At 33.3% G+C, this 21,489-nt stretch overlaps 1 protein-coding gene across 7 annotated transcripts in view; it reads left to right on the top strand.

Annotated features, from left to right (window-relative positions):
• The window catches only part of LOC129002800 (collagen alpha-1(XVIII) chain-like), a 416,528-nt gene extending 395,792 nt beyond the window's left edge, over positions 1 to 20,736 (top strand). For 3 of the 7 annotated variants that reach the window (XM_054430861.1, XM_054430868.1, XM_054430869.1), the window contains 21 exons: positions 797 to 814; positions 1,367 to 1,528; positions 2,009 to 2,117; positions 5,162 to 5,250; positions 6,689 to 6,718; positions 8,670 to 8,840; positions 9,519 to 9,636; positions 10,192 to 10,296; positions 10,599 to 10,720; positions 12,364 to 12,624; positions 13,521 to 13,607; positions 14,205 to 14,336; positions 15,070 to 15,175; positions 15,584 to 15,652; positions 16,189 to 16,280; positions 16,495 to 16,587; positions 17,266 to 17,406; positions 17,822 to 17,836; positions 18,254 to 18,448; positions 18,676 to 18,791; positions 19,614 to 20,736. In XM_054430861.1, coding sequence (XP_054286836.1) covers positions 797 to 814; positions 1,367 to 1,528; positions 2,009 to 2,117; positions 5,162 to 5,250; positions 6,689 to 6,718; positions 8,670 to 8,840; positions 9,519 to 9,636; positions 10,192 to 10,296; positions 10,599 to 10,720; positions 12,364 to 12,624; positions 13,521 to 13,607; positions 14,205 to 14,336; positions 15,070 to 15,175; positions 15,584 to 15,652; positions 16,189 to 16,280; positions 16,495 to 16,587; positions 17,266 to 17,406; positions 17,822 to 17,836; positions 18,254 to 18,448; positions 18,676 to 18,791; positions 19,614 to 19,845 — 2,463 coding nt within the window. In that variant the 3' untranslated portion in view covers positions 19,846 to 20,736. The remainder of the gene's footprint in view (positions 1 to 796; positions 815 to 1,366; positions 1,529 to 2,008; positions 2,118 to 5,161; positions 5,251 to 6,688; positions 6,719 to 8,669; positions 8,841 to 9,518; positions 9,637 to 10,191; positions 10,297 to 10,598; positions 10,721 to 12,363; positions 12,625 to 13,520; positions 13,608 to 14,204; positions 14,337 to 15,069; positions 15,176 to 15,583; positions 15,653 to 16,188; positions 16,281 to 16,494; positions 16,588 to 17,265; positions 17,407 to 17,821; positions 17,837 to 18,253; positions 18,449 to 18,675; positions 18,792 to 19,613) is intronic. The other 4 variants (XM_054430863.1, XM_054430866.1, XM_054430867.1 and 1 more) reach the window with 4 other exon arrangements.
• Positions 20,737 to 21,489: the final 753 nt, after the last annotated feature.

Here is a 21,489-nt window from a genome sequence, read left to right as displayed (position 1 = left end):
GTACATGCCAACAATGCAAACCTGACTAGCTCAACCTTATTTTACCACAAAATATTTTCAGTTAATTTTTATTAGATTTTTTGAGCTTGGTGTCGTTTTAGGGCACTTTAAATAAAAGTTTTCATATAATCTTTCCAAAAAATCAGCAATAGTTTTATTTAAATTTAAAAAGTATAAAATGTAGCTTAACAGACATACCAAGTGTCTTAACAATCGATAAGATCAATCCAAAGATAAAAATATGTATTTAAAAATACAAAAGGTGGATATATGGTTAACAAAGCAATTTCGGATAAAGGTGTGTTCTTGATTTATTCTTTACCCAAGGAATAACTACGTAAATTATGTATCTACCTTTTTTGAACACCTTGTATCACAATCAAAGTGTTTGCATCATGCATTAAGTGCCCTTTAGAAAATCTTCAGCATACAAATGACTATTATTAAAGGATTTAAAAATATTTCCTAGGACTTTTAAGAATACAAGAAGTGGTCCCAGGATGACTTCATTTAGGAGATTTTTAATGTGGATGTATGTCTACTTTCAATGGCCTAATGCAATCATGACATTTGATTAGTAGAATTACCATCTTCCAATGATAATTGCTCAAATTTTCACAGGTATAGTTCACAGGTGATAAATTTAATGTTTCATTCGTTAGTTTACTATAGCAGAAAGCAGGTTAAACAGCTACGGTAGTTTAACATTACTTCTTCAACCATCGGTTTTGAAATAACCGGTATTCTTATACAATTTAAATTAGTTTTCTAAATTATATTTTTATGTTCATGCTAGCAATCGTATGGATCACAGGTATGTACCTAATAGTTTTAATATATTTCTGTAGTTCTCAAATACCTCAAATTGTATAAATGCTTTGTTTGTAGTTTGTATATTCTTTAAAATGTTGTAGTTTAGAAGTTAAACATTCAGTTGCGATATAAATAATCCTCTCAAAGAGATATATAATCATTATAAATTAATACCAAATCAATTTGTTTTAACTACTACGAAAATTAATTTTATACAGTTGATGTGAAAAGAGCAATGTAAAATATATATTTGCAATATTTTAGCAAATATTTCAGTACTTTAACTCTAGTACGCCTACGAAAACGACTGTGCACGTTATACCATTTAGTTCAAATTTTGCACATCCTTTGGGTAAAACTACAGTAGCTAGTGAGTGAAATATATGACATTTCCTACTCTTGTGCTGATTATTAAGTCAGGCCAAACTGTTTTAATAGCTTTGTTATAAATTACAGAAAAACATACTTTCTATCTAAAAAAAAACTGGCATTTATCAATTAACCATGTGATCATGAAAAACAATCGGTATAATATTTGTGTGTTCTCCTACAGATATTCGGTATCGGAGATGATCTGACGGGTCCCCCTGGACCTCCTGGGATATGTTCCTGTAACCTGACAGAGATGTTGAACACCTTCAGTCATCCAGACATCATCCCAGGACCTCCGGGCATCCCAGGGATAGATGGCAAGCAGGGTCCACCTGGGGTTCCGGTGAGATTCAATTTGTTGTATTTTATATTTTTCATACGAGTAATTAATTGTGAGCAGTAAGTGTAATGTAGAATATGTATTCCTCCATCGCTTCCGTCCAAATAATTTCTAAGAATCTGGTTAACAGTTTAACGGTTGTTTAGACTTCGCGGATAGAAAAAAAACAATACTAAGGCAAAATAAACCTAGAGGCCAACTTTAGGACATGTTAGTAATCGAGATAATTGATCATGGTTTTTTATTAGGCCTACGTTACAATAATGAAGTTAACAATTATTAATCAAATATTTCATATTCCTAACTAGCGTTGGTAATTTGGAACTTAAGGCACTAGTGACATAGAACATTTACCGAGCTTCTTTTTTTCCTTTTAATGCCTTCTATATGTATCAACTAGCGAATCGTAATATTTAACATTTACTGTTAGCAGGAAAACGCTGAATTTCCGCGTTGGTTATATCATACGTATATTTATTTTAGGGCATCTCTGGAAGAACAGGAGAGAGGGGAGCTCCAGGTCCTGTTGGAGAGAAGGGAGACAGAGGAGACGTGGGGCCGAGAGGTCCTGAGGGACTACAGGGGCCTAAGGGTAAATATTGCTTACGTAAAAACTCTATCTACAAATAAAATAAGGTTTACGTTTGCACATGATAACAAATTACTATATGTAGTAGTAAGGATTTATTAAATAGTAAGAATAATTTGTTAGACACATAAAGAAAAATCAAACGTACTAAGAATACGTAAGAATGAAAGAAAATCTTTGAAAATAATAAATAAATATTTCAATTGGAAACAAGAACATTTCTATGATCATATTTACTCTTAGAGCAGAGGCTGGCGTTTACCCCCCCTCCCCCCCCGGTGGGAATTTTCAACATATACATTTGTTGGTTTGTATTGACATGTACTTTAAGGTTTTAGGTGTTTGCCACTTGTGAATTACAGCATGTTCTGGAAAACACGAAAATATCATGAATATATATATTTAAAAAAATGGTTTTTCTTTAGAGAGTTCGTTTGGCTCTACAACCCGACCGATTTTCATGATTGAGGTCTCAAATTGAAGGTATTAACGCACAGATTTCACATCAAGCATCGGTATATAGTTGCCTACAGTCCCACTCGGCTTATACGTAAACAACATTTTTTCCCATGTATTTCTTATGGGAGTTGAATTTGGTTTTTCTCTTCCGAGTTCGTTTGGCGCTTCTACCCACCCGATTTTCATTATTGAGGTCTCAAATTGAAGGTATGCACGCACAGATTTCACATCAAGCATCAGTATATATTTATCGACAGTCCCACTCGGCTTATACGTAAATTACATTTACCCCCCATATATTTCTAAAGGGAGTTAGATTTGTTTTTTTTTTCTTTTCCGAGTTTCTTTGGCTCTTCTACATGTCCGATCTTCATGATTGAGGTCTTAAATTGGTAGTATGCACACATATATTTCACATCAAGCATCATCGTATATTTATCTACTTTATTACTCGACCAAAAAACATAGGTTTGATATATTTTTTAATTCGTATTTCAATTTAAATTGTACAGTATTTTACCATTTGTAATTATATAACCATATATATTTTGGTCTATGAACCTTCAGTGAAATACCAGCTTGCATTTAAGATATTAGTTATTCAAATCGGACGGTTTTCAAGCAAACGCAAGGTAAACATCCAACATAAAAAAAAAATTATAAGGTTTTTCTATGATTGAATATCAATAGCTCCAGTATTGTTTACGTTTTTTTATATGTTTTAGACTCAAAATAATCAGTCAATTATAGGCTTTAATTTGAGCTATTGATCGTTTGAATCAGTTAAGTTTAAGATACTGTATTACACAATCAAAATATAATAAATTTGATTATTCCTCGGATATGATATTTATTTTAACGCCGCAGTGCAGCATGGGTCCTTTAGTATAGATTTTTTAGTTTGATTTGATTTGATTAGTTGATTCCTGTGCGTAGGACGGGCCCACAGCAAGTTAGAATTTTAAAATGCAAGTATGGTGAAGTCATCAGCTTGTTCTCAGTGACATGCAAGCAAATGAAATGAAACGAAGTGAGCAAAATATTTTGCAAGTACTGTACTTGATGTTTTTGAACAATGCATTATTCTGCTTGAAGTTGAAAACCGTGATCAGAATTCCTAGATGGTCTCTTTATCAGCTGGAAGACCTGTACCCGAATCGGTGGAAGACAATTTACTCAATGTAGATAATCTAGGGAAAGCTGCATGCAAACAGATTAGTTGAGATAAGAGCAATAAGAAATATATTTCTGGAGTTTTACTGCTGTCCCAGGAACGTGATATTAACCTTGAGAAGCTGATGACATACCCATTATATCCAGTACCATGGGCATCAGCCACTGTCGATGGATGCCCAACCAAAACAGAAAAGGCCAAACTAGTCCATGCTTTGGATAACAAGGGTATAGACGAACCTCTCAAGATTGAAGAATGTATGTATGTAATTGACGTCATGGCTTACTTTTAGGTTCTTACTAATATTCCAGAAACCTCTGGTGAACTAGCACAGATTGCCTTCAGCCGTTTTCCGAAACTCAGCAGGATATACTTTATTGCGGATACCTATTTAGATGTAACTATTAAAAACATTGAAAGAGAGAAGAGGATTTGGAGAAACGTTCTTAATGAGATGTCCAAAATCAAGATCCCACGGGATTGGAAAAAAATCCTAGCTAATGGTAAAAATAAGGAACAACGGGTTAACATGCTAAATAATGAATGGTCTCAGCACAAATATTCATAAATTCAAACAAGCTTCAATACACGTTTCTAAGGTAATGTAAGGTTGTTTTTGGTGATAGTTTGAAATTCACCCCCCACCCACAAACAGGGTTGACATTTTTTTAAATGGAAACCCATATCAATCGGCACATTATTTTAAAGAGATAAAAAAAAATAAAATTATTGCCGCAAATCCGATTTTGATACGAGGAAAACGAAGTTTTAGACGTTAATTTTACTGGAACCTTACATTCCAGTAAAATTTACGTCTAAAATGTCTCAATAAAATTTATTTAATTTAATTAGAATCTCTTAAAATCGCTTTCCTAGAGGTACTCTTTAAATCTAATGTTATTTAAATAGATTTAATTGAAAATCAATTCAGGCCAATTTGAAATCCGCATTGCTTGCAGGTTTGCTGCAGCGGGGGTCTTAAAAGAAGAAGTCCATAAAGAATATTGCACCAGTATTAACGCAGGCTATCCTTTTGTAATTTAAATAAAACAGTTTTTTTTTAAATTTAATAGTTTTTCTTTATTTTTTGGAATACGCTGTAATTTAAAAGAGGCAAACAACTGAATTCTTAATCTGGTAGGTAATACCAACAAAAAAAAGTATAAGTCATAAATTCCCACGGGGGGGGGAGGGTTTCATATTGGTGGCTCATGGTCTATCTATGTTTACTCAATGTTTTAAATAAAGAATTCAACTTACATATATATTTTTAGTTCGGGTTTATAACAATAATTCATATTCAATTTGAGGAATGAGTCACACGGAATAAGAACTGAAACTCTTTATTTAGACGTTGAATTGTAAAATGATTTTTTAGATTTCATTTTAACCAGATTTTTCTTCTTGTTTTCAGGAGACCCTGGATTACCCGGATTTCCTGGAACGCCCGGGACGCCAGGCCCACCGGGTCCACCAGGTCCTTCAGAGTTTTCCAATCTGGATGTAAGTTAAAACCTATGTTTATTATTATAACTAATTAAACAGTAATATATTCACAGAGCCGAGTGTCTAACCATGTATGTAGTCTAGTTGTGACAGTTTGCTGCAACAGCGATCAGTTTTAACATATCCTTCAAGCTCCTTTAATTGATCGCATTTGATTTAAATATATTAGGGAGATTATTTTGGAATCTTTAAAAAAGCTCTTGTATTAGCGAATTTCCCTATAGGGAAGTAGCTATTACCGTAGGTGGCACGGTAAGACCTAGACAAGGGACCGATTTACTTTTTCATTTTGATGTCCCCAGAGGCCAAAAACACTATTCGTTCAAATTTTTCTATATGTATATATATATATATATATATAGACTTTTATATATATATATATATGTATGTATATATACGTCCGTGAACGCGATAACTTAAGTAATTTTTGTCCGATTTTGATGAAATTTGGTTTAAAGGTGTAAAGCGGGATAAACTTGAATGAGTTCGCGAACCAGCACGATCGGACCATGGGAATGGGGCTTTACGGGGCGTTTTATGGGGTAAAAATTGGTTTTTCTCACAAAACACAAAATTTCCCAATTTCTCTTTAGACCTTTTTAAAGAGCTTAAAAAAACAAATAATTTAGTATATAAAAGTATTTTTGTTCGATTATTAGTACGGTAACGGAGAAAATTAAAAAAATTGTAAATTTAAAATTCCCATGTTATTCTTATGGAGAATATTGTCAAATAATGTAGCTTGCTTGTTTATGAATATATTTTGATCAAACTTGGCAAATTTATTTATTTTGTACTAAGCTATCAATATTTTACTCAAAAACACACTTTATTAGTTTCTTTGTAGCAGCAAACCTAGGTACTCGTTAAACCTAATGTTATTAAAATATATTTAACTGAAAATCAATTCAGACAAATGGAAATTCGCTTAGTCGGCAGGTTTGCTGCGGCGGGGGTATTATTTTTTTATAACCAATCCCTACTGATCAAATCGTTCGATTAAATGGAGGGGAAATTTTGCAAACCTCTGACCGAAGAAATATGTGAAGAAATATTCTCATAACTAGTTCAACGACAAAAATATGTACAACCACTACTCTTTTAAATACAAATCTATAGACTGTAAAACAACAAACATTCTTAATTTTGGAAAAATTCTTAGTTGCTTAGATTCAAAAAAAACTCTAGAGTTTTTAACGGTTTACCATAATAACCTAAAGACAGTATTGGGTGGCTGGTTGTATTGTATTTTGGATGTTTTATTTATATTTGTTGTTTATTATTAAAAATCTATACATACCCGATAACATTGGGTATCTTATAACGATTGAATGTAATTTTTATGTTGATAAAATATGTTTTTGTTGATATAGATTATACAATATTGATTGACATAAATTATTTCATATGTAACAAATTTGTTTCATGCTATTAGCCTAGCTGGAAGCCGAGATCTATGTTCAAGGTATTAAGCTTGCAGCATATACAGTATATACGCATGCAGATATTTTTTTAACCAGTGTTTTGTGTTTAAGTAATGTATTTAGTAAAATTCATACATATATTCTTAACACTAAATTATTTTCCTCGTGACATTTTGTAGAGCGTTGTCAAATGTAAAAAGGTTTAAGCACCGTTAATGCGTCATCAGCCGATCTACAATGTGTAGTGAATATATAATGTTTTCCAGAAACTACAATTAAGTTACAAAGTTTTATTAATAAAAAGAAAAAATACTTTTCCTACAGTCACCCAAAAAAGTGGGCTACCTTGCACTGATTATAGTACAAAAAGCTACTAATTCCTGATTTTTCTTACTTTGCCACAAACGTTTTACTTTGTCCCACAGTTTTTACTTTGTCGCTCAGTCTTTACTTTGGCGAACACCAGTATTACAACCAAACAAAAAAAAACAGCGTGCTTTTATCATACACGTAATCCGTGTACGCTTGGAAATAAGTTGGCAACACTTAAATATACTACGACTACAATCAGCTGTTGCAGTGTTTCCCATTTCGTTCAACGCTTGGATTTTTAAATGTGATGTTTAGTGTTTGAAAGACTATACTTTAACTGTAGGAAAGATATAATTTGTAACACGAGTGCAAAGCCACTTCGCCCACTAGGTACGCAATAGTATATTTCGTACCAAGGGCCGAAAATGAGGTTTTGCCGGCTCGAGATAGTTTTTAAGTTCGAGACGAAGTCGAGAACTTAAACGATCGAGAGCTGCAAAACCATTTCGGTCCGTGGTACGAACGCTATTTTTCACCACACTATACCCTATTACCACTATTCACCACTATAATAATGCACACTGATCGTCAACACAACTACAACTTTAGAAATAATTTGAGGAATCAGCAAAAATATAAAGAAATAGTTGCTAGGCAACGGTGACAATAACACAATTCTATATTGCAATGGTATGGATTTTGATTGTGTATTTAAAACGCATTCATGTTCTAAGTAAGTAAGCGGACAGCTGATTTTGCGGCCCCGGCCTGTAAAAACCTGCTCGGTCCCCAAATTGGCGACAGCTGGCATGGCCAGCAAAACGTAACTTTCAGCCACCAATTAACGTATGTAATACAGCCAAAAACATCATAGTGTGGTGAAAATAACTTTTCTTCACGAAGATATATTTACCACTAAGCACATTCTACTTCAATGAACATTATGTAACGAATATCTCACACTTTGTGTTTAATGATACAAAGGATATTAATTGCAATTTGAAACTGTTGGTTACTCAACCAAAAATGGTTTAATCAAAGTCGCAAACGGACCACTACCACTGATGTGGCAAGTGTAATGTGACGAGGGAGGTAACTTTCTCCCTCCCACATTTTGCCCGTATATTAAAATTAATAAACCCCTCCCTTTGCCACTCGTATTCCTTAAACGTGTTACGATATTTTACAGAAAATTAAATTTGTTGGAACCTTGACGTTTTTGACGTATCACACGTATGACTTAGTTAAGAGCCATATGATTGTAAGGTGTTTCAATTCAAATTCAATTATTCAATTCAATTATTTACCTCCTGTCAATTCATCAATTACATCCAATTAAAGTTTTAATTAAATACTAGCATAGAGTATCATGAGTAACCAATATATCCAGCTATGGTAATGTGGGAGTATTGTAGTCTTTGTATATACATTATTTAAAAATAATTTGTTTACTAGCATTAACAATGATTATGGTTCAAAATGTATTCTTCTAAGTTGTGATGAGATTGAAAAAGTTGGTAGCACACGTCAAGTGTAAAGTAGGCTAAAATAAAATATACCTAGTTGTTCTAAAAATCCTGCGAAGGGGACTACAGAAACACCTTAAGCGCATCACGAATTTTGAACGTAAAAAACCTAACCAACCATCTTATTACTCTAATCAATATGTATCCCACATAGGAAACTCTGATGGGTGCTGGCTTCGATTCGTCCGTTGGTCGACCTGGAACACCTGGACCAAAAGGGGAACCGGGAGTGGACGGGGCTCCAGGACTGAAGGGTGACAGGGGGTTCCCGGGGGATAAGGGAGAAAGAGGAGAGGGAGGACAAAAGGGACAAAAAGGAGAGCGAGTAAGTATCCTTATAATTGATTAAAATTCAATATTAATTTATATTTTCAAAGCAATACATTTTAATTTACGTTCGTAAACGTACGATATCAATATTAATAAGGTATTAAAATCGAGCATTAAAATCAAGTGAGTTGGAGAAGGGGTTGTGAATATTTCAAACTAAACCAATGGTATTTAACGTTTTAGGACCCTAAAACGTTGAACCCACACCCCTAAACGTTAGTACCCTATCTATATATTAATAGGCAAGCATGTTTTTTTAAAACCTTTTTTCTCAGCTCGTGTGCATCGTAGAGAAAATCTACGCATACTGTTAGAAAGATATTTCCTGTAGGTGTGCAGAATCCCATAATAAATTAAATTAGGCTTAAAATAACTGCAAAAAATGAATTTAAATTAAAAAAATTAACATGGGCCTTATGGGTTGTCATGCCGGTGACGAAATAACAACTAAATATAAACAGAAAATCAAAACAAATGGAAACAATTACAATCACATATTTTATTTACAGCGTGGGGTAAAAATTGAGAAATCTGAAAATAAGAAATTTTTGGTCGAGTTTTTGACCACAGGACGACCTCTCGTGTTTATTAAATGTACAACATTCATTTTTAACTTTTAGGGCAAACATCCTCGGAATAAAATTGGTATTTTATTTTTGATGTGCTATAACAGGGACATCAGGGACCTACAGGGGTACAGGGCTTCAAGGGAGAACCAGGCACTCCGGGTACAGAGGGGAGGCAAGGGATGCCTGGCGAAAACGGTCGTCCTGCCAGCAAAGGAGAAAAAGGTAAGACAAATGTAAAAGTAAAAATTTTTAGATTTGTTTAGTTTTAACAAACTTAATCAATAATTTGTGATTTAATTTTTTGAAACGTAAAGTCATCCAAAAGTTATATGTCAATTGGTTTAATTTATATGAAAAGTGATCTTTTTGGTCTACCATCATCCTTATCAATTACCGCAGCAAAAGGTTTTGTGACTGATGCTATATGTATTTAATCGCATTACTCAGTTTAACCGTTGCACTTTATTGTTTTGTGGATAACATTTGAATGTTTGTATAGGAAAAACATTTACACAACTTCTTCAAAGTTGTTGTTTTTTTGTTGCATTTAGTTGTGTTTCTGACTTGCTTAATTCATACATATATTTGCCTTAGTGATGTATTTAACCTATTTAAATCAATGTAACCATTGTTTAATATGTTTGATGTTCAATATAATGTGTAATAAATATTCTGATTTTATCAATTTACGTTATTTAATAAAGAGAACAAATTCATTCATTTTAATATTTTTCACTATAGAATAGAATATTTATTTTGATTTGATTTTTCATTCAGGTGATTCAGGCACCCCAGGACCCCCAGGTCCCCCCGGTCCGCCAGGAGTTGTTCCTGCAGGATTTGATCTGGAACTGACAGGATCTGGCCTGGGATCTGCTGCAGGTAGGCCTAATAACCAACGGAAATATTATCATTGCAAATTAGTAGGACTATAAAATGTATTAAAATCGTATGTTATTGGTAGTGATTACAATGGATATCATAAAGACTAGAATATATCCATTGTAAACAGCTTATACATGTACATACATCATCATGAAATTCAAGCATACTGTTTTTCCTTGTTTTACTGCTGCTATTTGTACCTATAACAATGACCAAATAATAATAAAGAAAATAGATAGCAAAAAATGAACTACGAAACAATGCATTATTTTAACTCAGTGTTTCTATAACTGTTAAAGAATTCGGTATGAAAGGGGAGCCAGGACCAAAAGGAGAGAAGGGTGAGGCTGGTGATAAGGGAGACAGAGGAGAGCTGGGCCCGAGTGGTCCATCTGGAATACCTGGATCTGTTGGATCTCCGGTACGTAACAGTATTTTCTGTGTTACTAAAAATGTTATACACAGTTAGATTAAATATATATTGTCAAACTCTCGCGATTAACTTTAAATTCGATTTCAATTTATTTCACAAATCAATATACAATGATTAAGTGAATAATTAATTAATTTAACTTTCTTTTTAAATAAATGTGTTTCGATTACACAAATTAAGCCTACTAGGTTGATATCTTATGGTCTTATGGTTTGTACACATTTTAGTCAAGCATTAGATTCTAACTAGGTCAGCGTTTTCACTTGGAACAGCAAGGCGTAATATTATTTATTTCAAAACCTAATCATTTATTTATAATTAAACTTTTTACCACGATTTTTGTAACAGAAATTTGTACATCCTTTACAAAAGTTAACACTCTTACCAAATCTTACATGTGAAGATTCTTTTTCGAGATGAAAGAGCGTGAATAGTTCTATTACATCCACCCTTTCACAAGACATGAATGAAATTGAAAATGTATATAGAAAAACTCGCAAAAAATCCTTACGTGAAATTGTATTTTGTTGATATTATTTACAATAAAATAATGGTTTTAAAAGAAAGCCTACTAGCTACTGTCAAAATTAGATCACAACGATAAAAGTGTGCAATAACGCTTTTATAATATTTGAAAGAAATTTTAAACATCCATACTTTTAAAATACCTATCATATGCCATCAATTCTATAAATAACCAATATTAAACATTTTAAGTTGCAATTTTGGGATTACCCAAAAATATCAATAACACCAAGGGAGTCCGAACAGAATAGAATTTGCGTTTTTTAAACACTCTAAGTCGAAAGAAGGATTCTTAATATCAGAATAACTGTGAGATAAGTAAGGAACAGCTGATAAAGATGTGATATCTCTTGGTATTGCATCAAAGTGTTTCACATCACAGAGCTGCACATTGCAGTCTGCCAATCTTCTAGACTTCATTCACTCTCAGCATATGTGTTCGGCTCACTCTGTTCTCTGTATTCAAAGTCTCCTTTTGTGTTTCCAAGCTAGAGTTTGTTTGAAAACTTAGAAATACGGTCACTGAACATCAAAACATTTGATGTAAAATGTTTAGATACATAGTAAATTAAATTATCTTGGTTGAAATAGTTGACGTTATACATAGTAAATGATTCTGTATTTTTATTTATGAGTGAATTAGAAATAGTATAGTGTGTTTAATTTTTTGGACATTTAATTTAAAATAATTAAGGTAAAACTATGTGTTGGATTATATGTGATGGATTATATTAGATTAAAATAATTAGTATAATTAAATACAAAATGTTTTCGTTTGCATGTTTTTACAATAGGTAATGGAACTCCTTCAATCATAAAGTCTCTAATTTCTGGTTTTATGATGTATTTATTTTCATAACCATACCGTAAAAATATATTTCCTTTCATAACTAAGAATAATAAAGGAATTAACACAAAAAACTTTTACTTTAAAAACAATCTGATAGTTTCCATTTTGATAATGGCATCGTAATGAAAATTATTATAAATAATTGTTCCGGTATAACCTTTGGGGGGATCGACAAAATATTACAAGAATGTCCTTTATGAAAGATACCTAATATCTCAAGTAGACTTACTTTTATAACCGTATTTCTCCCTCTTAGGGTCCGGCAGGTGAGAAAGGTGAACCAGGATCTCAAGGACTCACAGGTCCTCTTGGACCTGTGGGATCCAAAGGGGAGAAAGGAGAGCGAGGACCTCCAGGTACAGCGATGTCAGGAGAGGAGGGAGAGTTTATCACAGTCAAGGGAGAAAAAGGGGAAAGAGGCAAAAGGGGAAGAAGAGGGAAACCAGGACCTCCAGGGCCGATGGGTCCTTCGGGAAAACCAGGTCCTATTGGGGAGATGGGTATTCCTGGGTTTACGGTAAGTGTATACGCTGTTTAGCGTTCAATATGTTCGACAGTTTGAAGTCAAATATACAACAAAAATACATGGTTTCTACCTCATATTAATATCTTTACGCTAGGCTTTAGCCGATAATCCCATTAATTTAGGCTTTTCCTAAGTAACAGTCGCTATATCACTTTGAAATTAATTTGTTTGACAATCAGCGGGATTTGAACCCATAACATCGGGGAACAGTGCTTTCTTTCTACAATAGGTTGGTCCCCTCACAGTTCGCTCCCTATATTTGAAATGGTTAGGTTCAGAGAGACAGAACAAGAGCAGTGCGCAACATGCAGCACGTTATCTACCTACAAACAGTAGTTGACTTTAGTTATTCCTATTTCGTTACAGCCCTGAATGGAATCACAAGTCTTTTGAGTCTAAAAATGAAACGAATAGCAGGAATCTGCAGTTTTTGTGTTCGGTGCATGTCTTCTCCAGAGATGATTTTTCTATAACAAGGAAGATGATATTTTATCTTAAAACAACTATTGTTATGTATAATATCCATATCAAATCAAATGTACTGTCCATATGTTTATTTAATAACATGATGCAAATGTATTTTTTCATGCATCAATTGGACCCCAGAAGAATGATGTACGTATTTTTAGGAGGCTATACATTTATTTTTTGAACTGGTGTTGGGTTGATTAAAAGAAATACTCAAATTTGTAGTTTTCACACACCCCAAGTCAAGTAAAATGTGCCAAATATACTTTGCAATGTGTTACTCTGTATTTTATTACTGTAAAACCATTACATATTTTAATCTGATTTAGTCATGTTAAGTCGTTTTAAAATGTGTATGGGCCAAAAATTGATTCACCTTTTTACGAGAATACGTTAACTGCACTGCATATATTTCACAGGGGCTCCCTGGTAGACCAGGATTGCCAGGAGAAAGAATGATAGGCCCTAAAGGAGATAAAGGTGAACCTGGACAAGTATTAGACGTGGTAAGTATGATGTTATAATAGTTTCCATAAAATATACAAAAGTATTATAAGTGATAAAAATGATATTTAGTTAGCACATCTAAAAGTAAACTGTCAACTGAACCAAGTCACTGTATACGTTTTTTACGTGATAAATTAAGTCATATTCAGAATAATTTCTTAAATCTGATCAAAGTTGGGCCCATGCTACAATGAATTTCTTATTAATGTATTGTTTAAAGATGTTTCTTCTTTTTTCGTATAATTCGATGGTCACTTTCTTGGTCCGTATTGAAATTTATTTTTTTCCATCACATATCTGTTAAACCAGTTTTAATAATTTGATCCAATTAAGTACTTAAGTAATTAAGTATACTTTGTTGTGGAAATCAAAAGTCATAAAATTGGCTTAATCCTTTTCTATTAAAAAAAGCATCGTAAAAGACTCCTTAGGTATCAACTCAGTTAAGTATTCCCCTAGCTAGAGGCATACGTGTACCAGCTATTACAAACAATAATTTTCAATAAAAAGTAATTACGTAATTTGTTTTACTAACTTAAAAAAACACAATGCTCTCAAATCTGTATACAAGTAGACTTTATCGAACTCGATTTCAGATAAAAGGTGAGAAAGGAGACCCTGGCATAGATGGGAAGGCGGGACCCCCAGGCCCTCCTGGAATGCCGGCCCCCGGGACAAACACGCAATACCTCCCTCTACCAGGCCCACCCGGGCCCCCAGGACCCCCTGTGAGTAACTTAAAAGAGCAGTTACAATAATTTTATTTTAAAAGCAGAATATAAAACCTTTAAGATGGTGACAAAAGTGTTCTGGTGATTTTACCTGTGGATAACTAGAAACGTAGTGTCAATGATAATGCCACAATACGTTTTCGTTTTAGAGTATGTGGAGGTAAAAACATAGTTTGATCCAGTATGTTTCCTTTTACGTATTTACTACCTACTACTAGAAATTGAGTTAGCATGCAAAGCGAATTCCTCGTTTTCCATTCGTCTCTCATTTTCTGTCCATGAAATTTGTTCACTTTCTGTTAGTTTTCTTCATGTTTTCTCCGGCGATTACTTTAACAAAACTGTTATCGAACCGGTTTTTATGTTTTGATAAATATTGATTTCTATAACATCCATTAATAATTATTGTTGCGCTGTTTTATATATTTTTAACATGGCCATTCATTATTCAATGATGTGGTTAACTTGTAGTTAACGTAAGCTTTCTAATGAAATCATTGTTTTACACAACTAACTGTGATCATATTTATCTGCTTGTTATCCACAGATATATGTCTGCTGACAAGTTACCTATCATGATATTTCTTGATTAGCTAACACTTTGGATCAAATGAAAAAACCAAAAACTAATTAAATAAGATCCATACTTTTGGATTTTGGTCTTATTGTGAGATATACCCTGGAGATAGCGTGTTCGTATATCGTTTACTTACACCACTTATTTACCCAGGGACCTCCTGGGATGCCGGGGATTGGCACGAAGGGAGAGCCTGGACCCCCAGGTCCTCCTGCAGGCAGACATGTGTACGGAGAAGCGGTCCATCATCCTAGACAAGGTAGGCTGTTGAAATATCTTGGATAGCCTTGTGTCAATAATTCTATGTTTGAGATAAAATTAAAAATTAATTTAACTAAATGGTGTAAATAGATTACGTATGGAATACAAAAGAATGGGTTTATTGGTTTATTGTTTGTTTTTTATTAGCTTTCTATTTTTATTTTCTTATTGTCAAAAACTTACCTTAAAATTATTGTTTGATGTTACGGTATGGTTACATAAATCATTTAATGTACCCGTATTCCGATATATAGTTTAGAAAAACTATTCAGGATATTTTAAGTTATTTTTTAATATCATCGGACGTGGTAATAGTATAAAACACTCACAACTTTACAATCAGTCTTAACACCACATACAAATCTGCAGAATAAACCATAACATTTAACATTTTACACGCTGCAAGGACACCGTGGAAGTTTAGACGAACTCAAGGCTCTTAACAATCTCCACGGCGCGAGAGAAAAGTTTGAAAGTGAGTTACAAATGTGTTGCTATTATATTCAACTATTTAATGAAGTCGCAGACCAATAGATCAAAATTAAAGCTGTCATTATTAAATTTACTGCTAGTCTGGAACTTATATTGTCTTAACACCATCCTAGACTCCTAAAATGCATTTAGGTTCCTTTATACTTCTTTGGTTGCTTGATATGATAAACCTTTCTTGAGTAATAAAAATTGTGTTTCACATATAATTGTTATATATTTTGCATGGCCAAAAAGGTTACACAATACCTTTCCAATAATCTTTCTCGTAGTTGGTTATATATTTTCATGTTTGAAATGTGTTCGTATGCATGGATTTCTAGTAAATGTATGTAAATGTTTATATTTTACAGTATAAAAAAATAACGAATTTTAGATTATAGCTTAAGTAAAAAAAAAACAAAAACAGTACAACCAGGTGTTAAAACACAAATGTTTTGTCTATTTTCCAAACAACAAGTATTTATAAATAACTTATCTTTTGTTAATTCAACAACCTTTTATCATAATATTTTTAAACAGGTTCCTACAAAACGACGGAGGCAGGAAAGGACGAAACTGTAAGGATAGTGCCTGGAGCAGTCACCTTCAAAACATTACAGGACATGGCCACGGTATTGTATTTACTGAGAAACAAACTTGCAAACAAATATTTTGAGGAGAAAACAAAACATTTGGAATGTATGCTATATTACATACTTAACGTAATTTTACATTCCAAATTATTCATAATATGAATTAAGTTAACCAATATGATATTTATTATTCTATTATTTTCACGAGGATTGCTAATATTCCTAACTTTATCCTATGCCTTTGCATTTTCAGACCTCACTAATGTCACCAGTGGGAACGCTAGCATATGTTATAGATGAAGAAACTCTCCTGGTGAGGGTGAATAACGGCTGGCAGTATCTTTTGGTACGTATTTTTTCATACACAAATGATTCCTAAAAATTCTAACCTTCTAACCTTATATTCCCTGTATGTTTACCTGTTAATGTACGTATCGTAATATTACAAAATATTTTAAACGGTAAGCTATCATATGTCATTTGGAATATGCTACCTTAGTTGTTACGAAACGTGTACGATTGTACCGTACAATTAATTGTGTTAAGATTTGAAAAATTTATAGAATACGAAATATCAGATATTTTTTTTAAATTTTGATAAAGATTTTTCATCATGATAAAAAGTATCGTCCAATAATCGTCACGAAAGTCCCATTTCGGGACTTGTCTTCGACTCGCATGTAAAATACTATGTCACCCCGAAATGGGTCACTTTCGTGACTGCTAGTGAAATGTACTATTGTTAGTATTACAGTGTAATACTGATAAAGAACACGGATAAATACGTTTAGACTGTAGCATACTCTTTAAAAAGCTCATTTAAAACAAAAAAATATATAATTTTTGTTTGAGTTTATTAAATTTAAACAGCAGGTTCCATATAGTGATGACTTTCAGTATCCGAAAGCTCATGATTTTACACGCATTGACTTGTATGGCATTGCTCTGATTAGCAAGGCACCAGTGACACCTTTTCTGAGATAAATTCCTGGGTGATTTATTATTTATTTTACTTCCTCCACAGCTAGGACAGCTGGTGCCTATCAGTCAGGAGCCTGACGTTGCGCCTCCACCCTCCGTCCCCGTGGAACATCCCAGACCTCCCCCTGAGGCGTCCAACCTCGTATACCACAACCTGCCTATGGACAGCCCTGACATCAGTGTGGTGAGTAACATGCCTCTAGAAAGTGTTGAAAAACTTTCATATTTGATCCTTCAGATTTTAGTTCTATTTCGCTAACTGTATTTCTTCCTATTAGATATAATTATTATTTTAAGTATCTAAGCTATTTATTACGTATGTTTGTGTAAAAATATCTACCTAATGAAAAGGTACTTGTTGGTAATACGTAATAGATATGCATAGGAATTTATTCTTTAAAATATTTATTGTTCACAGTAAATTACAATATTTATGATAATTTAATAATACTAATGGATAAGAATATAACAAATTACTAAGTAATTTCTTCACGAAAGCTTTGGAACGTTCCAAACATAACAACATAGTTTGTAACATAACTTGTAACATTAAAATAGTAATCAATTCTTGCAACATTTTTTTGTTTTGTGCTGCCAAGCCCGAGCCTAGAGTGGTAAGTAGAAAAATTATAAAAAATAAGTAAACCAAATATTCCATAAACTAATTTTGGCTTTAAAACCCATTTACAAATATATTCAAGGAGTTTTAAATTGGTTTATCTGAATCATCAAATACATATGAAGTAGCTAGGTTTGTATTTGCGACATTGAAGCATTAACCTTTGCTTTTTTATAGGAACACGTTCATAGAAACAGTACGTTGTCTGGATTATTCATTTATTTATTTTCCCATTCTAGTTGTTCCCTTGGGCTCTGGAGAAGATTATATTGATTATATTAAACATGATTCAACTTTCGTTGTAACATTCAAACAGTATTCCACCCTTCCCCGATCAATGTCTAGATGAATTGAATTAGCTTTGATTAAAACTTCCAGTATTTCATTGACCTTATGGTTTATTTTTGTTCAGCTGCGTCTAGCTGCCCTCAACGAGCCCTGGTCCGGCGCCTTGGGCGGACAGCGAGGCGCAGACTACGCCTGTTACAGACAGGCGCGGAGGGCGGGGTTGGGCGGAACCTTCAGGGCGTTCCTGACGTCCAGGGTGCAGGACCTGGAGTCTATAGTCCGTGCCTCCGACAGGGGCCTGCCAGTCGTCAACATCAAGGTAGGTCCCCACTGTATGCTCTGTCACCCATAATAGATTGTTCAAATTATTATTTATTTACTGAAGATATGCAACTAAATGAACTTAAATGGTAACCTCCTCACCAGGCAATATAACAAGCTTGAATTAAAGCTCTTATTTAACCAAACAACAATGTGCATAGTAATTTTATTTTCCATGCATCATTGTTACGATTGTTATAAAAATACTATCATTTGTGTGTTTAGGGAGATGTTCTTTTCGACTCGTGGAAGGAGATTTTCTCAGGAGATGGCGGATACTTTTCCCAGCCTCCTAGAATATACGCCTTCAATGGCAAAAATATTATTACGGATATAAATTGGTAAGTTACTATTGTATAACGAAAAGTTAATTAATTAGTATTTTTACATAGTGAAGACATATTAACCCATTGTAGGCTATATTTGTGCAATTTTTCATTTAACACTAAGCATCATATTTTTTTGTTTAGAGTAAAACCTCTGGCCACATTATTCAGCAGCATTAGCTTCTTAACGAATATCACGCGTTTTTCTAACCACTAAAATTATAAACATATTGCTGTCGATTGGGTCTCATTATATTTAGACAAGCACTTCAATTAACAATCATCATTTACAAACTAAGTTTTTTTTAAGCACCAAATAATCCAAATAATTTTTAAAGTCTAAATCAATGAAACTAGGCTTCCCTTTATACCTATATTGCATTCGTCGTTAAAAGTGGACAGAACCAATTCCATAAACACCTCTACAATATGTACAATAATAACCACTAATAGTCTAGTATGTAGAGTAAATGATTCATAGTTAATGAGAGTTAATGAGTTGATGAGTTAATGAGAAAACATATATTTACAATTAACTACGACTAGAGCCATTGATCAAATGTGTAATGATATAGAACACCTAAATCCAGGTCTGAACATTGAAATGTTGACTCAACCTTTTCTTCAAACCCATCTGCCTTTACCATAAAACCACCTCCCTTACTTATCCATTTTAACACAAAAGATACAAGTAAATACTTAAATACATATAGTCTAGCAAATATTTCATTTACGTTGTTAAATGAGTCCAGCCTTGTACAATATACAGAATGGGGATACAGGTTACACGGTGGTTTCACTTTATCATTCAAGCCCTCTAACCCATTGACTTTTTAGGCCCCAGAAGTACTTCTGGCACGGGTCGCGCCCCTCCGGCGAGAGAGTACCGGAGTCTTCCTGCGGTGTTTGGGAGACCGACGACCAAGGCAAGTCTGGACTAGCGACATCGCTGCTATCAGAGAGACTGCTAGGCCAGGAGTCGCTATCGTGTAGTCACAGGTTCGCCGTGCTGTGTATAGAGGTCGCAAGCAGCTCCAAGCGACGACGCCGTTCTAGTGCGGACGAATAAGTAGACTCTGCCTAGTGCGGAACCTTTTGTACCGATGCGTTTTGTACTTTTTTATTTGTTAGGTAGGCGGAATTTAATTTAGAGCCAGTATTAGTTTCGTAATTAGATTGTTTTTAAAAGAAAATTTTAGAATAAATTTGATATAAATTGAAGTTATTTATTCGCGGTTATCTGACAAAGATAACCCCATATGAAAATAATTTTGTTATAGCAAGAATACATTGAATTTAGTTTTAAACTATATTTTACCCAATATTACAAAACATGGGCTTTGTTAATATTTTACAATGGAAATCGAAAGTGAACAATTTTATTTATTATCTAGCTACATTTTATCCTATTATTTCATCATTATTTAAAAAGTTTATACAACGGTTCACGACCTAAAACCATTTCTAAACAAAGCCTAATTAGTTGTGTAGGTTAACCTTAATTTATACCCTGTTAAGTTTCATTTATAAATACATTGTATTAAACGTAAAAGACCACTAATAACACCAAACTACACTGTGTCTATAGCAGCTTTCAAAAACATCACCAATTAATACGATTTTAAGTATTTAATTTTAAGTTTAGGTTCACGTGTAAATATTATTTAAGGGCATATTGTATATACAATTGGTCTGTCTTGGACATGTGTTAAAGAAGGGTTTAGTTTTAACATGTTTAACACATTTGACCACCGTTTTACTTTAAAGTAAATCTCTGCTAATTGAAATATGCATTTAGAAACTGTATGTCTCTTTATGTAATGTTTTAATATGTATAAAGTGTAGAGTTGTTTTCGGTGATTTTGAACTTTAAAATGGTGCCAACTAGATTTTGTTTAAGAGATAAAAATGTATAAACCGTATGTATTTCAATACCATTATCTGAATTTTGACTTGATTGTGATGACTGGAATATGTACATTTCTGTTAAAATAAATTTGTGATTGTTTTTAATATTGTCTATATTGTATTCCCGATCAATTAGAATTACCTTTTTTGTTAAGTTCTTGCATAAGACTAAACCAGATACGAATAACTGTAGTGTAATTTGTATTACTAAGAAGGACAGGAAAGTCTGAGGAGAAATCCTTAAATCTCTACTAAATACAACTACTGTATGTAAAATATTTACTATACCAACATAACTCTCTATGCAAATATGTCATAAATAATTGTGAAATAATGCATAATACAGTAGAGCATGCATCAAATGATGGGCTGAGAGATGATTGTACATTTACAAATAATACGATGATTCGTAGCCATACAAACATTTAGTGTTAACAACACAATTGTAGTAATACTGTGTTGTAATAGTGTGTTACCTAAACATACGAGAAATTTTACAACTTACAGTAGTACAAAAAAATCAAGCATATAATTGCAAAACGTAAATGACATTTTCGGATTAAACAAAAGATTCAATTAAAACAAGTGTTTTAATTTCAAATTAAAGATTTAACCAATCGGAAGAAAGGTTAAGTGTTAAGAAGAGAAGTTTCACAGTTTACCTCAAGTTTTTGCATCATGCATAAGCTGAGGAAGGGTAACTTCTTTTTAAGGGCCTCTTAACGTACCTTGCTACAGTCAAAAGTTACTTTCCTCAAGATAAATAAACAAATCGGTTTGTTCTACTATGCTCCTAAACAAAACT

This window comes from Macrosteles quadrilineatus, unplaced genomic scaffold (assembly GCF_028750875.1).
Source record: "Macrosteles quadrilineatus isolate MER2022 unplaced genomic scaffold, UCM_ALF_1.0 Scaffold_9__3_contigs__length_116548681, whole genome shotgun sequence".
In the NCBI taxonomy this organism is placed as follows: domain Eukaryota; kingdom Metazoa; phylum Arthropoda; class Insecta; order Hemiptera; family Cicadellidae; genus Macrosteles; species Macrosteles quadrilineatus.
Note: the sequence above shows the minus strand (reverse complement) of the source record. Positions and strands in the feature narration are given on the sequence as shown.